General features: G+C 32.0%; 1 protein-coding gene across 7 annotated transcripts; it reads left to right on the forward strand.

Annotated features, from left to right (window-relative positions):
* The first annotated feature begins 1266 nt into the window (after positions 1-1266).
* LOC115245300 (solute carrier family 26 member 10-like) lies at positions 1267-14010 on the forward strand. Of its 7 annotated transcripts, none has more exons than XM_029823559.1 (15): positions 1267-1850; positions 2538-2565; positions 6599-6712; positions 7262-7423; positions 7967-8077; positions 8301-8476; positions 9086-9253; positions 10392-10496; positions 10613-10746; positions 10988-11150; positions 11393-11569; positions 11690-11962; positions 12303-12476; positions 12624-12750; positions 13020-14010. In XM_029823559.1, exons 1-15 carry the CDS (start codon positions 1809-1811, stop codon positions 13196-13198), a joined length of 2133 nt encoding a protein of 710 aa, XP_029679419.1. In that variant the 5' UTR covers positions 1267-1808; the 3' UTR covers positions 13199-14010. The 7 variants fall into 7 exon arrangements, with proteins under 7 accessions (XP_029679419.1, XP_029679424.1, XP_029679418.1 ...); XM_029823563.1 differs by lacking the exons at positions 1267-1850; positions 2538-2565 and adding exons at positions 4442-4457; positions 6022-6223; XM_029823564.1 differs by lacking the exons at positions 1267-1850; positions 2538-2565 and adding an exon at positions 3572-3634.
* Positions 14011-17961: the final 3951 nt, after the last annotated feature.

The raw sequence follows: 17961 nt of genomic DNA on the forward strand, positions 1-17961 counted from the left end.
CTCTCGATCTGGAACAAATTCCGCGCATTTGCACACCGCTCTTTACAGCCCGTTGCATTGTCGCTACGCGCGACAATAACTGAAAATTTTTATTAAATTCTGATTGCTTCAGTCGCAATTTCGGTTGACAATGTTACGATGCAATGCATAAGTATTTATTGGCTATTGGTACAAAGAATTGCAAAACTATGGTATTTCTTTTTATTTGTGAATTCATGCAAAAACATATAACCATGTTGCTTTTGAATAAAAATGTCTCAAAAATTTTATTGCTCGCAAGAATTTCCATTTTACTTTTCTTATTAAATATCTCAATTATTAAATTTTAATTTAATCTAAAATTTTAAGTATAAGCATATATTATATTTGGTAATATTACATATTTGAAAATTTTTATAAAATTGTTGTTAAAAGTTTTAAAATAAAATTTATATAGAGAATATATTTATATATAATATTATCGTATTTAAAATAACATGCAATTTTGCATCAAGTTGCATCTTGAATAATATTCTGAGATAAGAGAATCTGTCGATCTTGCATATGCTACTCGTTTTCAACAACGCGCGGAAACAAGTGACACATTTATATCGGAGAGGTCACGAAATTTATCACGGCTGATAAAAACGGCAAATAAGTAAATGTAAATAAATCGTATTTTTGATGAACTGAGGCGGCGCCGCTTGTAACTATGTACACAAATGCGATAAGGAATTACTAAATACAGTACGACACAATGATACAAATAAACCATTTTAAATAACAGCCAATTATTTAAAATATTAAAAACATGTGTTGCGCAAACTGCAAATTACCGCATTTTAAAGTGCTACAAGACAATATCTAACACAAGTTTAAATCATATTTTCATTTTTTATATTTCTACTTATTGAATACATGTAACCTTCTTATAATTTAAAATGGAAATTTATTAAAAGACAAATATTTGATTAAATATGGAATTATCTCAAGCGGATGTAGATTAGTATAACATAATCTACCAAACAAAAGAGATAAAAGGCAATCAAGAGCTAGCGCGGTAATTTGTACGCATATGTTTTATTACAACCATCTGACAACATGGGTGACTCACTCTTGTTCCGCGTATTATTACTGTCACATTTTTGATATAATATATTTTATATGCTTTGTAATTGCGCTGGTCCAAAAAAGGGACGTTTTTTGTGATTGTGTCTATCAGTTAAATATCAATATAATTTGATTGTAATAAAACATATGCGCACAAATTACCGCGCTGGCTCTTGATTGCCTTTTATCTCCTTCGTATGATATATTCATAAGAGCCTTTATTAATTTGATAATCTACCAAGTTATACGTTTCTTTACGTGGTTATATCTAAAAATCGAAACAAAAAACATCAAGTCAATCAACGCTTAAATGGATCGAGAGAAACGTTCGTTCGTTAAATAAGAGGTCAAGCACAATCGCTTATGCGCGTGTGTTTTATGTCTCTTCGAATTATCTCTTTTATTAAATATCATACGTCGAATGCATTCCGATCATTCGCAGTCTGTGCAAAGAGGCAAATTGACGAGAAGAATTTATATTGCTGCGGAGAAGAAGCGTGTAAAGTAAAACAGTGCCATCCGACAATCACATTCGTAAATAACACTTGCGCCCGAAAGATTAAGATAGAAAAGAGAAGATTCCGAGCGCTAGTTTTATCGCTAACGCCCTAAAGTGATACAGCAGTATTATCGTGAGGAACAGTAACGAAAGAGATTACCAGCTACAAGTCTCTATAAATAATACAGTGTACATCTACGGACGATGCGACAGCGGCACAATGGGAATTTCCAGGAACAAATCAATCAGCGCGGAAAATCTGGTACGTAATACTCAAAAGAGAGAGCGAAACTTTGATGTAAAAGGAGAACTCCCCACCCCCCCTAAAAAAAATACACTTATGGTTGTTATATTTCTCAGATAATGTAATTATGTACATACATACGCGCGAATACACACAATCGAGAAATTAGAGGAATTCAAGTATTCGTATATTTCCGACAGCGGTGAATGTGGCCTTCTGCTTTTAAGCCGTTTAATTTATCGATTACGAAGAACATGTTTGATATCATTATGCAAGCTGAGAATTATACGGCCGCATACAGCCCTAAATCTAGAATGTGAATGCGAGCCTAACATACATAGATTTAGATTCCACGTGCAATAGAGTGATCAAACATGCGGAATGTTTGCGATCGTCGTTTGCATTATTTCAACATCAACAGTACAACTATCAAACTGATCGTTTGCTCTTCCAAAACCTGATATCAGAGAACGAAATACAGTTCAAGTACACGCGAACTGTACGAGTTTAACATAACGAATTCACGCGCACGCACGCGGCTTGAAAATTGATAGCATGTATCAAACCTGTGGAATTTTATCTCTGATTTTTTTACTCTTTCTTAAATATTAAAATTAAATTAAATTTGCTTTAAATTCATCTATTTGTATTTGCGTTACGATCGATAGCGCCTCGTATTATCAAAATCATATTTCTCTTTTTCAGCTGAGATCCAGCTTGACAAACGGAGAAGGTACGTTTTGCTTGATACATTTTGCCATGACATAGATATTAAGAATATTTACTCGTTGATTAATTGCCGTAATATATCTCGAGAGTAATGCGCGTAAAAAAAAGAAAAAAATTTCTTTTTATTAGATGCTTATATACGCCTCCACTTTTCGTTTCTATATTCATTATACGTAACTTTTTAAGCTAATGTTTGAATACTGGTCAAAGCTCAGATATAAAAATTTGGTAGTTTATTTGATAATTATTTGAACGTTACATTGTGTATTCCTCTTTATTATTACCAACATAATGCATGGTGGTACCATTTGAAAAATGCAAGAACATTGACATCTCCGAATACCGAATGATGAGATGTAGAAAAAGTAAAAAAAAAAATAATGAATAAAAAAAGATTAATTAATAATTAGTCATTATATACATACTTTAGAAGCGAGACCGTCTCAAATGTGCTCCGAAATGATGCATTCAATATGCGTTAAGATATTTACGATGTCTAATGCACCTTGAGAGGCCGCGTAGCGATTTCGCGGCGATGAAAAAAAACATCTGCGCGCCTCTCGTCGCATATCGGTGCGTTCGTCCTCGTGATTTCCCAAGATCAAGAGAAATCTGACCGATATTTATTGTTTCTCGCAGAAAGCGTTACTGATAAATATGTATTTACATATTCTATGTAATATATGTTTGAAATATATACATTTATATATATTTTTTAATATTTTGTAAAAATATTTACAGCTACAGTACGACTTAACAAGAAGACTCAAGAGTGTACAGACTCAGAAATAATATATTTTATAAAAGCGTGGCTGGTAAGATGCAAAGATCGCCGTCTAACATCGACCCGTTAGTGCGTAATCGAAACAGAAACGAGCACGCCGGTAAACCGCGATTTACATGAAAACAAATTTCTCTTCGGGCAACAATAAGAGATTCTATTATCGATACGTACGTTTTCTTATTTTCTTCCCTTACTTCGATTTATCGCGCAACGATACTTTTGGTTCTGACATTTTCTCTTCAGAATCGGATAAGAAGAAAACGTTCGTTATTATTGTAAAAATATATAGGTACGAAGGGAAATTATTTTAATTTTCTTTTTACATATATACAGTGATAATCAATACAATGAAAAGCTTTCAATGTTAAATAGATTAATTGAAATAAATTGTGTGTTATTATATAACCAATTAAACAAACAGCTTATAAAGATATACACTTATAAAGATATTTTTAATATCTGTGGATAAGTATATATATTCAAAATTATTTGTTGTTTGCGGATGTTTTGCTCCAAAACTATATGAGGAGTGTTAATTTTTCACGCACGCGCATTGATTTATGACAACAAAATGATTGAGGAGAATTGGCGACGAACAATGATTCGACGAAATATCTCAATCGATCCTTGCCACTTCATTTCATATAAATACACATGTAATTTGACAGCAGATGAATTCAGAGACATACTAAACTCGTACGTTATCATCGATACCAACGTGACCGGATTGCGTTAGTGCAAGAGGCTGACAACAGTGCGCGTATGTCGTTTCCGCGTGATTTGCTCTCTCGCAACATGCGGTATATGATGATATATTGCTTCGGAGAGAATGGTATAGGCCACGGCGCGATTGTGAATCTTTTTAAATTCGTTATATAGCGCACGTGTGCGCTATGACGGATAGTGAGCCGCGATTTGCATTATGCGTTCGTTTATCGCCGCGTGCACTTGCGGTCCGCGAAACCGCGCGACCGTTTAATTAATTATCGAATCGATGGTGATTGACGCGCGGATAAAATCGAGTTCATTTAATCGGATTTCTCTAATTCTCGACCAACGTCACACCCGTTCCCCGCGAAGGATATGCCAGTGTTTCGTGCTGTTTTTATTCAGTAATTATTATAGTGAATGATATATATTAATCGCATGTTTGTTATGACAAGTTTGCGACGATCAACGATTATTAAATCGATGTGACAATGCAAATTCGTAATAATCCTTTAAAAGCACTTTTCTATGTCTTAAAAAAAAGGTATTGATTCTTAATCAAATGCGATCTGTTTTATTTTATAAGAAATCGCCATGTGTTTCTTAATTTTTTAATTTTAATGCTGAATATATCTGCATTTTATAACATTTCAAAAATAACGACATACTTTGTTTATTACATTTTTAGAACGAATAACTGTTGTAATATCGCAATAGCTAAATCTTAAAAAAAAATAGAATTGTCAACACGCGCATAAAAAATTCTTAATTAAGAAAATATATAAAAATATGTAAACTCGTGTTACTCTTCTCTCTCTCTATTCCAATAACGTATTCATATTGTCTAAATATTAATAAGAACTCAAAATTTCACTAACCTTTTGCAATTCAGCCGATATAATAAACTAAAAGCGTGGCATATATATAAATTGTATTTATTTTCTCATTCGACGCACGTGTTAAGTTTCTTAAAATAATTTTTCTTATTATCACTGTGTGACAATAAGAAAAATTACATACAATATCTTAATTGATGTCTGTGGAAAGATATTTGACAATATTTAACGTCTTGTTTCGCGATCATAATTTACTTATCTCAAAGACAACATATCTCTTATTGTTAGCGGCTAAACCCAGTAAGTAATGTAAAGCCTAGGATATAAACTGTATTAGGTGATAGACTTACGTATATTATCTCCATTGAAAATATTGAATCGTGATATCGGCCAACTACACGACAGTAAAACTGGATAGTACCGACCAGTGGCGCGTGCAAATGTACGTTTAGTTATCAGATCTGCTTAGCCCGTGAAAGTTCGGTTATCACACCACGAGTAGACAGTACCGCGAATAATCGAGTTCCGAGACACCTCAAGATACATTTTCATAATGTCAACAGGTAGCTTGTAATCGAAATACTAATAATTGTATTGATGCCGTCGCGATAATAAATTTAATCAATTAGCCGCGCTATCGAATAAATCGTGAAAACGCGAACGTAATCTTACACTCACATCTTAGTTTATCTATTCTCAATCGCGTTAAACTTTTTGCATAATCTTTATTAATCCTTAAAAGATTATTGGCTTATTTAAGTTTATATACTTAAATTATATTAAAATTTATCGCTTTTTTGTTTCACGTTTTAACGGCTTTACTCGAAATTTTAAAAAGAACGATCAATTTTTAGTAAAATAAATTTTCTGAAATAATTATATATATTTATTATATATCAAATTTCGTTCATGTTCGTAATTGCAATTCAAATTTTTTGAAATAATGGCTGTAAACATTTACCAATATAACTTGTCAAATCAAACAATCCTATCATATAACTTATAACTCGATCGCATGTTATCGATTACATAATCAGTTTCTTTCGACGATGTAAAACTAATCTCCTCATAATACTCGTTTCGGTTTACACCGAACAAACAAAATTTGCTTACCTTAATCTTAATCTAATAGAAAGTTTGCAACCTTGCAAGCTTGATAGATTGCGCTCGCCGTTTACCGAAACATTCTTGGCGATTATGTCGTACGATTAAATCGTCACTTTAATAAAATATGCGTCATTAAGCGCAAAAAGCGCGTGATATACATAACAAAATATACGTACATGCACATAGACACAGATATTTCCTCACTTGATTAGTAATCTGCCCCCCAGGTAAGATAAATCTTATTTCAATCTTTCTCATATCACAGTTCTCCTGTCAGCTGTTTAAATTATTTATATTATTGATAAATTAATTTTTCTGCAAAGTCTGTAACTCTTCATCATAATTTCAAATATTAAACTATAATCGAAATTTTATGTTTGATTTAAATTCAATGTCTACGTTTCAAACGCTATATAAATTATGTTAAAGATTCTTCACATGAGTCATTTGACAACGAAAATAACAATGAAAATATTCCGTTTAATCAATTAATTAACTTGTATGGCCAAAACTACGCGAGAAAAGAAATCGATAATTTTTTCACATTATGAGAATAGTTTCTATAAAGTTTTTAATTTCATTCAATTGTTACTCTTTCGCAGAAGAGCACTGGAGCGACAATATGTCGACGACTCCAGAATTGACAGTCAGACGGCCGGTCTACCAGCAGGACGAGCTTAATCACTTGTGTAAATACGTGAAGCCCAAGAGAATCCGTAAGTGTCACAATCTACTCGAGCGCGGATAGAGATAGCTTTTATTTTTTTTTTACCGTTCTCTTAATGCCTTTTACTTTGACTCGCGTGTATTTTCTCGAGAAATCACTTCTCGATGTGTCAATCTGCTTGAAACATTAACCGCTATGTTATTAGTAAAACCGGTTTAAGTTGTTAAATCGCGATTGACAGAGAACGCAATAAAATTCTCGAAGAAAGGTCACTGTCTTCTCTAAAAATTAGACAGCGTTATATTTATACAAGAAAAAATTGAAGTGTCACCGGTTTAATGAAAATGATCCGTATAATTTTTGTAAACTACGCGTTATATTTTTCAATAATAATTCAATTATATCTTAAAAATATAAAGTAAAATTGTTTAAAAATTTGTTTTATAAATTACTAACAAATTCTCTCTCTCTGTTTCTACATTATTGAACACTTTGTATGACATATTAAAATATATATATTTAAAAAATAATTAAAATATTCAGATTTTTTCAATTATTATTTAATTTAATTAATCATAAAAATTTTCGCTTTTTTTAGTTAGCAATGAAATGTCAAGACGATGCAAAAGTATCAAGCCAATTAAGTTTTTAAAAAAATCGATACCTCTAATCGACTGGCTTTCTTCGTATGATTGGAAGAACAATATTTTGGGAGATGTTATTGCCGGAATTACTGTTGCTGTAATGCATATTCCACAAGGTATGTTGCATTAAATAATTCCAAAACAATAATGTATAATAAATTGATGGGAGGGCTGGAAGGTTTAGCCTGAAGGGAAAATTAAATACAAACAGTCTTTTAACGGTTATAAGGCTCGTTCCATTATATTTTATTACGAATTTTCAATCGTGAAGATGATTAATCGTACGGGCTGATAATCGCTGATTGTGCGTTTGTAAAGAATAATCGCGTTTCGAGAAACTGCAAAAGAAAGCAGATAGTGCCACTACGTCATCTCGAGTTTTATCACATTAATGCTACACATATCCGCAATGTAAACAGATGGGATCAAAGCCGCATGCCAATTAATTTGTTTTGCCGTCTTCATATATTATGTTTATGTAAAATATTTAACTCTTTAAACATAGATAGTTTCATATCGAATTCTCTGTTTCTCGCACTTCTGATTGATTATATTATTAATAAACGGATCGACTATCATAATGGCTTTCCCCATTATCTAATTATTCGATCTGATAATCCGTATATTATTTTACACTCTTGTCGATATTCTTCTCATAGGTATGGCATATGCTATTCTGGGCAACGTTCCGCCGATTGTTGGTATATACATGGCTTTTTTCCCGGTCTTGGTGTATTTTTTTCTCGGCACATCCAGACACAACTCCATGGGTAGGTTGTTGCAGATTTTATAAAAAAAAAAAAAAAATACTAAAGACCGCAGTATATATAAACAAACATTGTTCACATTAAAATGATTTAATCCAGAGGCCAACAAATTATTTAAATTAATGCAAATCTTCGAGTCAATGTTTATTCAGAAATTACGTTTGGCTGCTGCTTAATTCAGAGTGCCCCGTAATTAAGTAAGATTGCCGCTTCTATGTTAATTAAGGTACGTTCGCGCTCGTCTGCATGATGACTGGAAAAGTCGTTACCACATACAGTACCAGTGCAATTTCAGTAAATAGCACGTCAGCCGAGAACGGTACCTTAATTTCCGACATAAGCCATCAATATTCGCCGGTGGAGGTTGCAACCGCAGTCACATTCACGGTTGCCATTATACAGGTAAATGCGTTATACATATTCTAAATCCAATGCTGTTTATACTTTCTACAAAGATTACGATTCTCTCTATGTTTCTAATTTTTTCTTTGCTACATCTTTTTTTTCGATTATGCCATTTTAAGTTATCTATTCTAAAGTTTTTAATCTCAACAAGCGCAGATTAATAATTTTTATATCAAGTTTAATTTAATTAAAATAAAAAGATAATAAATAATATTTAAAAAATATTTTTAAAAGTTTAGTATCCATCCTCCTTTTAATTTTAATGAAGAATATATTTCTCTCTCTCTCTCTCTCTCTCTACGTTGAAACGCATTGAAATTTTCGCGAGCTCTTGTGTTATATAATATGTTTCCCGCACTTGCGTTGTTAAAAAATTAACTAATTTTTTTTAACAATCCTGCCATTTAAAAATTTTTAATTAAAAATAAAAAATTCAAAGTTAATTTAAATTTTTAATTTTTTATCTCTTCAAAGAATCCAATTTAAGAAACTATTTAGCATTTTGTTTCGGTGGGCTCATTTTAATTACTTCATTCTCATAATTGCTGGTATATTTATTTCGCTCCCTTGACCTCTCTCGCGCATCACTCAAAATATTTCGTCTAGTTAGGAATGTACGTGCTGCGTTTGGGCATAATCTCGTCTCTCCTCGCGGACAGCCTCGTGAGTGGTTTCACGACTGCAGCGGCGATGCACGTGTTTACATCGCAAATAAGGGATCTCTTCGGGCTGAGCGACCTGCCACGGCGCAGGGGTGCGTTCAAGCTTATTCTCGTGAGTACAGTAACAGCTAAGTTTTGTTTGGCAATGCAAACATTAGTCGAGTCTTCTCTCTAACTGGGACGCGCACACCGCTACTGATATACTTCTGCTCTTACGTTTCTCCTTTCTTTTTTTTTTTTTTTTTTTCTCTTTCCTTCTTTACATATAAGGTTTGCACTTGTCAAACATTTAAGCAATCGTGGTGAACGCTTCCTGTAGATATTCCCGTGTAATCAAGTTGTAATTTAAACGCTGAATATTACGTGATACGTATGTGAAAATTACATGAAACTGCCAAAAGGTCAGGGTAAGCATTTAGAGCGCGGGTCGCGATATGTAATATCTCATTAACGAAACTAGGAATAAACATTATTTTTGACAACGCACAGAAACAAAATTTAGTAAAGATATAATTATACCAAGGGCTTCAAATAATTGTTTTAATAACGATTGATAATGCAATTGCTATATATATAACGAGAGAATGCCCTATTGTAAAAAAGCTGAAATGGCACAAAAGGAAATGTACACTTTTTATTTTGTCAATTGCATTAATATTCTTAAGAAAGAATCCCAAAGCGCCAAAATATATTTTTTTTTTTCACACAAAGGAGACAAAAGACTGACTCTTGATTTTGTCTTCTTCGTACGATATGTTCATAAAAGTCTTTATTAGTTTATTTCGACTTTTTTCTAAATTTTTTTTTTTTATTATAAGATGCATGAGATTCCTACACAAATAATTTTCTGTTATGTATATATATTTGTATCGCATACCTGTAGAAATATAAAACGCGAAGTAATAGATAACACGTTTTAACGACACTTCTATTTCCGTTTATTCCAAATATATTCATTGTATTTGTCACTTTTTATAAATTTTGTATGATTTCCATTCTGGTATTATCGCGATTTCACCGAAATAAATTTTTGTTTCGGTAAAAAAAAAATCGATTTAATATAGTACGACTGATTAATCTAATTTTATTTACCTAATTTTCTTTATATTAAAATTTTATGTTACTCTCTTCAAAGTAAAAAACAATGAAATTGTACGAAGTTTTTTAAAAATCTTTTTTCTATAAAATATAGATTTCTTTGTGTACTTTTTTAAATTTATGTTATCGTTTGCCTTATTGATTTTTTTCAGACTTATGTAGACATTTTCAATAGTTTGAACGACGTCAATATAACCGCCGTAATATTATCTTGCATCACTATTTTAGCACTTATCTTCAACAACGAAGTTCTTAAGGTTAGTAAGATATATAATTATACTTTGAGCAGACAAATGTTAAATGTGTTCTATGTACTAAAAAGCCATGTACAAATCTTTTTTGCGTTTTTAAGAAGAAATAATTTGGATTTCAGCCAAGAGTCTCAAAGTTATGTCCCTTCCCAATTCCTATAGAAATGCTTGCGGTAGTAATCGGTACTCTGGTATCAATGCAAATGAATCTGGCGGATACTTATAGCGTGATAACTGTCGGCGATATACCGGTGGGGTAAATGTACTTTTTGAATCTTTGAACATTCAATCTCGATTTATCTTTCACAGCTTTTAGTAAAAAATGTGCGGTCTATCGCAAAAATATCATCTTCAATATTAAAAATAATTTCTCAAACATTTCATAAATTTTCATCGAAAAAGTATATATTTTTTTAGAAAATACATCACACATAAGCAAGCTGTGAAAGTAAACAATTAAAATAAACTTCGAACTGTCATAATGTCAAGATTTTTAGATTGCCAGTCCCATCAATGCCACCGTTATCGCTTATACCTAACATCTTAGTGGACAGTTTCGTGATTACCATGGTCGCTTACACAATATCGATGTCTATGGCATTGATTTTCGCGCAAAAGATGGGTTATGAGATTGATTCCAATCAAGAATTGGTAGCGCAGGTAAGCATTGAAAATGTCGCAATATTTATAATATCTTTTTTAGTATATTAAAAATAAATATCAAAATGTATTTTTAAAAAAATAATTTTTATCTCAATTATTATTTTCTATTAGATTTTTTCCTTCCACTACGTGTATATTAAACGCTGGTGTTGCCCCAATATATTTTTATGTATGCGAGAGACAATGAGTGAATAAGTATAAAAGTATCTATATATCTAAAAAAAGTGGAATGTTTGCAGGGACTAGGTAATCTTGTAGGCTCCTTCTTTTCCTGCATGCCTATCACGGCTTCATTATCCAGAACGTTGATTCAGCAAACTGTGGGCGGACACACACAGCTGGCAAGCTTAATATCATGCGCAATCCTGGTCAGCGTATTGCTATGGATCGGTCCATTCTTTCAACCTTTGCCACGCGTAATTATTCCCTTTATCGTTTCGATATTTTTGATTTAACTTACACATTTAGAATATGTTAAGAAACATTTAAGAACCAAATAAATTTAACAACAATTATGATATTCGTCGGACATACAGTGTGTTCTAGCGAGCATAATCGTGTTGGCGTTGAAAGGGATGCTGATGAAGGTCACCGAATTCGTGAGATTCTGGAGATTGGACAAGATGGATGCCGGCATTTGGGCCGTCACATTTGTCATAGTAATCCTTTTTGATGTAGAGTACGGTTTATTGGTCGGCATACTTCTTTGCATCGCGCGATTACTCGTCCTTGCGGTACGCCCTTATACGTGCAAGCTCGCTCTAGCACCCGGTACCGAGCTCTATCTGGATGCCAGGAGATACAAAGGAGTATGGAGAGCTTGTAGTTTAATTTAACTTTTTTCTCGGAATTATTTTATCTCTTTTATCTCTTTCTCTTTTATGATGCGTATATTCGTTCTAATATAAATTTGTAAATTAAAAAAAATGATGAATTTTATAATTCAGGATTAAAGTTCGAATTTTCAGTTTTTTTACCGTTCAAAGAAGATTGTAAAGCCTGTGGAATTATTTAAATAATTTAAATCTTTCTACTGCTGAGAACGATTTTACGGAATTTTACAATTTATTAAATTTAATGAATCGTTTGAATAGCAAATTAACGAAAACCGATCGGAAAATAAATATTTGAAAAAACAAATGATTTCAGACCGTAGAAATTCCTGGTATAAAAATCTTCCATTATTCCGGCAGCCTGAACTTTGCATCCAGGCAATATTTTCGCGAGAAAGTATATAAGACTGCGGAGCTAGTGCCTCGAAAAGAACTAAACAGACGTCTGAAAGTCTCGTGTTACGGCACCGCGGCAGAGGAAATTAAAAAGGTAAATATATATTTAATTTAAAGAAATTTTGAAAAGCTCGCGTAGAAAAAAAAATTAAATTATTCGACGTATAGTTTTATATTCATATGAGATAAATAACTATCTTTATTGTATTCTGGCTTTATGCTCGATCCTTAATTTATGCAGCTACGCATTCTTATATTGGACTTCACCGCGTTGTCGCACGTCGATCTGGCAGGTGCGAATGCGATGCGAAACATCGTCAATGAGTATTCTGACATAGGAGTGTCTGTTTATATAACGGGTTGTTCTGGTAAGTATATTTATAAATCAGTAAGTATATTATAAATCTTTGACAAAAATCCACATTTGTATGCAAAATTTAATCAATGTTATTTATCATACATATAATTTCTATTGTTTTCTCTCGTCAATTCTCTCAATTAATATCGTGATATATCCTAGACACGAGGAAGGATCGTATATATAGCATTAAAATTCAAATTCATCGAAATTACATTAACTTTGATATCCGGAATTAATTTCTATTAAAAATAAAAATTCGATATTGCGATTGTGCAGGTCCAGTTTATGAAACGATGAGGAAATGCAGCCTGGTCGAGCACAACGACAATCATTTTTTCGCCATGTTTCCCACCATCGCCGACGCGGTGCATTTCGCACGTTCTCACAGCGAGATGCCGATGATACCTGCGTTGAATACTCGAATACAGGATGAGAACTGTATTAGCAGACTATGAGACTCGCATAACGTTTGTAACGCGATATCGAAAAAAGAACGAGTAGTCGTTTCCCCTTATTATTATCGCGAATATTTATAAACGTTATCACGAAAATTGAAGCACATGATGCAGCTTATTTAATGTAGATGCTAATATAAGTATTCGACTGCAATGTTGACTGTTCAATCGTGCGCGGACAGTTTTATATATTTTTGATAAATCTTAACTAACACTAAGTTTCTCGAAAAAAAATGTCGCGAATCCTTAAATGTGTGACAACAAATTATTTATGACACAGTAGATGAAAAATAGGTACAAGTTAAACTCGAAACGCCGACAGAATATAATAATAAAATTAAATAAATAAAAGTTATTGATTAATAATAGTTATATAGCGACTCATTATTATATTAGCAAAATCTCAATTCATAAAACTTTATATGAAAATTTATAAGACAATGCACGAGCAGCTTTTCGTACAAACAAAGATGAAATGTCAATGTTTGATGTCTCATCGAAACATCACATATAATTAAATTCATCATCAAGAAATAAGATAACACAAGTTGAAGAATTTATAAGACAACGCACGAGCAGCTTTTCGTACAAATAAAGATGAAATGTCAACGTTTGATGTCTCATCGAAACGTCATATATAATTAAATTTATCATCAAGAAATAGGATAACATAAATTGAAGAGTTCACATAACACGGAGTAGAACGGAGTCATTGTTAGTCATTTGTGAATTAATAAATAATATAAATATAAAAAAGATTTGTAACAATATTTCTCAATAGCAAAATTAATAATAAAGAAAAATTTTTAAATGATAAAATGCATTAAATAATATTTTATATATACATGTGTGTGTCTATATGTACACTATAAAGAGCATTTTATAATTTAGCTATGGAAGCATTTTTAATCTCTGTCCTGAGCTCATCCAACAAAACCAATATCTTATGAAATCATGGCGATTCTTTCAACAATAAATGTGGCAACAAATCTTTTTTCGTTGCCTATTATTTCATAGAAATTTTATATCATCGTCGTTATCATTAATTACCGCCTGAATGTATTAAGTTATATATTATACTTCACGTCAGTGAAGTAAAAAAAAGTTGCAGTAAAATGCAAAAAATTAAAAATTCTTTAGAAAAATATCGTGAGAAAATAAAGACGAGAATAAATTAAAGTTATATCGCGTGAGCGAGATGAGATTAAAAGATTGAACCGCGAAAGAGAAGAAGAGTATTTAAGGCAAAGCAAGTTTAAAAAAAAATTAGCTTATACAGCCTTATGCTGTTGCGGGACTTTTGGCTACGCGCCATCCGGACACAACGAGTAATGTGGAATTAAAAGACCAGGACGCAGCCTTCAAGTGAATGTAACGAAACATAACTAATTTCGGCGGTAGCGGAAAAGTAATCATTTCTGGGCAAAAAGCCGAAAGTGCTTCCGCGAGTTTGTATGCGCTGTCGCCTATGTCAAAAGATATTAAACACTCTTGCACATTTATTAACAAAATTTGTATTATTTTCAACTATGAAAATTTTATTTCTTTATGTTTTGTTGCATTCGTAAAATTATCTAATCTCAAATTTCAAGAGATTCTAATTAATAAAATAGTGTACTTAAATTAATCTATTTTACTACATTAATAGAGAGAGACAGGGCGTTTTTATTACGATTAAAAATTATTTGCATTAAAAAAATCGCGTATAATTCTTTTTTTTTATGAAACTACTATAAAATAATCTATTTAAATCTTCTTCGCTCGTTATTAACGATAAGCGATACGATTCCTTGAGGAATGTATCGTTTAAAAGTGGTAAAACTGCATAAAAGGTAACACACCTCCGATTTTATTATCACTTAAATATGTTGTAGGGAAGGTTCTAACAATAAGTAATACCCCGCAAGAAATTTGTAGGGTATGGTATTAGTTTAGGAGATATAACGAATTAAAGTTTCATAATTTTAATGCTTTTTCTATTATAAAATAAGGAAAAATGAAGTTTGTGTACGTTGTATTTGTTGTAGAGCAGACGAAAAAGTGTTCGTTTACATTTACGGGATAGGTACACAGTCATGGATATTTTGTCAATAATGTGTTTCACCTATTTCTCACAGTTCATTAACAGCTTTCAACATGAATTTCTGAATCATGTCTTCAAAAATATTATTTATTTAATGCGTGGGCGGCGGAGGGGCGGAGTCCCTCCCCCTGCACTCACATCCTGAAAAAATTCTTTTATTCCCAACTCAACTTTACTTTTAAAACTGAAAATAGGTTTGGGTTAGGTTATATCTTCCGGAAGTGGAGCCCCTCCGTAGGGAAGGCGGAACCCACTGTGTCCACGCATATACTTTACAACGCGAAGCGAGGTTCACTCCACAATTATTGTGTGGATGGGAAAGTGTCTGCGTGGACGCAGTGGATTCCCCCCCCCCTACGGGGGAGGCTCCACTTCCGGAAGATATAATCTAACTCAAATTTATTTCTGATTTAAAACTAAAATTTATTATTAACTTATTCTTACCTTCAACAAAACTTGAAAATTCCTGTAGTCACATGTTGAAAGCGACGCAGTGGATTCCCCCCCCCCCTACGGGGGGCGGATTCCATTTCCGGAAGATATAACCCAAACCTATTTCTGTGTGATTTAAAATTAAAATTTAGTATTAACTTATTCCTACCTTCAACAAGACTTAGAAATTCGTATAGTCGCTTGTTGAAAGCTTTTAACGAACTGCGAGAAATAGGTAAAACATATTATTGACAAAATATCCATGAGTGTATACCTATCCCGTAAATGTAAACAAACACTTTTTCCACGTCTGCTCCACGTCTGCTCTACAACGTAAACAAATTTCATTTTTCCTTATTTTATAATAGAAAAAACATTAAAACTATGAAACTTTAATTCGTTATATCTCCTAAACTAATACCGTACCCCACAAATTTCTTGGGGGGATTACTTAGAACCTTTTCTACAATATATTTAAGTGATAATAAAATCGGAGGTGTGTTATCTTTTATGCAATTTTAAAAGTAAGCAAAAGAAGCTTAAAAGTAGCAAAAGAACGAGTTTTTAAACTTGGTTCTCTGGTGGTTTATATAATTAAAAATACAACAGAGCTTCTCAACTATCTGTAAAATATTATATCTCATGATTTAATAAATACAAACGTGTATAGCAAATTGTGGTAACATAAGCTGTGATAAAAATTAGAAGTGCGGTATAAATTTAAAGAATAGAGATTTAAGATAATCTGTGTGTATTCAAAGTGTGTGAGTTAGTCATGTTTCTATAACAGATATACCTATAAAATTTTTAATTATTAATCTAATATTTTCTAAAAATATAGATTTTATCATAAGGTTCTTTATTATTTTTATTTGGCATTTTTCTAGTATAATCTACCATTCAAGCCTATATGGTTTCACCATGTACTATTTTAACTTCGCATTGGCTGATCAAATATTCTTGTCGGAAAGTCCAATGAAAATATATGGCAGTTTGCCGCGCGTGTGCGGCAAAATTTTTTAGTTTTTTAACCTCTGTTTAAATAATCCTACAATTTTGAAAAACTTTTAATTATTATTCCATAATAATTATTCGTTTTTATGAACTTTATGACGGTGCCATATATTCAAAAATAAAAAAATTTTTGTTAGAATATTTTTAATTAAAAAATCTTTAAAAATTTAAAAACAAAATTGTCAACTTGCTTGCAAAAATAAATATATGCAAGATACAGTTTGAAAAATTGCAAAACATTTAGTTTAAAGTTCTTAGATAATATAATTTAAAATGGATACCAATAGATATTTAAAAAAAAACGTCTTACAAAATTACAAAATTATCAATTTTAATAATTTTATACATTGATAGTCGTGTCTGTTTTCGCGAGAATTTCGTAACGAAATCACGCCAAAATGCGTTTGCTCGTTCAAATAACTTAAACGGAAGTTCGTTTACTTGGCAATATACTCGTGTACAATCATGCAATTATAATGAGCAGCACAATAGTTGAGCGCTCAAATTGTAATATTAACACAGCATCCTTCTTTAATCTTCATATGCTAATGTAGTAATATTTTACTCATTTACAATTCCAAAAATACCAAAGTTATAATATACAAATGCTTTTATAATATACAAATGCTTTTATATACAGCTTAACAAAGTTATATTCAAGATTATATCAAAGATAAACTATCAAATCTTGAGATAAATTAAATTTTGCAATAAAAACTTGATATTTACTTAACTTGATATAATTTGTTAGATAATTTTAAAAATCATATGAAAAATCAAGAAAAATTTTTATCACACAAAAAAGAAATTCAGTATAGTTATATTTAAATTGGTCAAGTTAAAATGGCGCAGTCGTATGTCTTATTATTAGAAATAATTAATAAAACTTAGAAGAAAGATATCTTCCATTTCTCTATAAAAAATAAAGTCATAATCGCAGAAAGATAATATTAAATATTTCACAAACTGTGCTTGTTATTTCATCAATATGCAAAATGATTATAAACTGATAAACATACTCCCGTTCTATTTTTACAAAATTTTGCCTGGGTAGCTAATTCCAAAAATCTAAAGAATCAAAAGCGAGAATACGCCGAGTCTTCCTATCTTGTAATTACATGTGCGACGTGACAATCCTATTTTCGCGCGTATTAACGCGCAGATCGCGTTTCCCTCGCGAATTCGTTACGGATGCAGCACGTGCGCGAAAGAAGTCGCGTCGGAGATACACGAC

Source organism: Formica exsecta, unplaced genomic scaffold (genome assembly GCF_003651465.1).
Source record: "Formica exsecta isolate Colony F162 unplaced genomic scaffold, ASM365146v1 scaffold933, whole genome shotgun sequence".
Classification (NCBI taxonomy): Eukaryota; Metazoa; Arthropoda; class Insecta; order Hymenoptera; family Formicidae; genus Formica; species Formica exsecta.

Coding starts and splice junctions, on each gene's coding strand:
- LOC115245300 (XM_029823558.1), top strand. CDS start 4,340: ATGGTGATTGACGCGCGGATAAAATCGAGTTCATTTAATCGGATTTCT. Junction 8,078..8,300: donor ATCCAGACACAACTCCATGG/GTAGGTTGTTGC, acceptor ATGTTAATTAAG/GTACGTTCGCGCTCGTCTGC. Junction 12,477..12,623: donor CGGCAGAGGAAATTAAAAAG/GTAAATATATAT, acceptor TAATTTATGCAG/CTACGCATTCTTATATTGGA.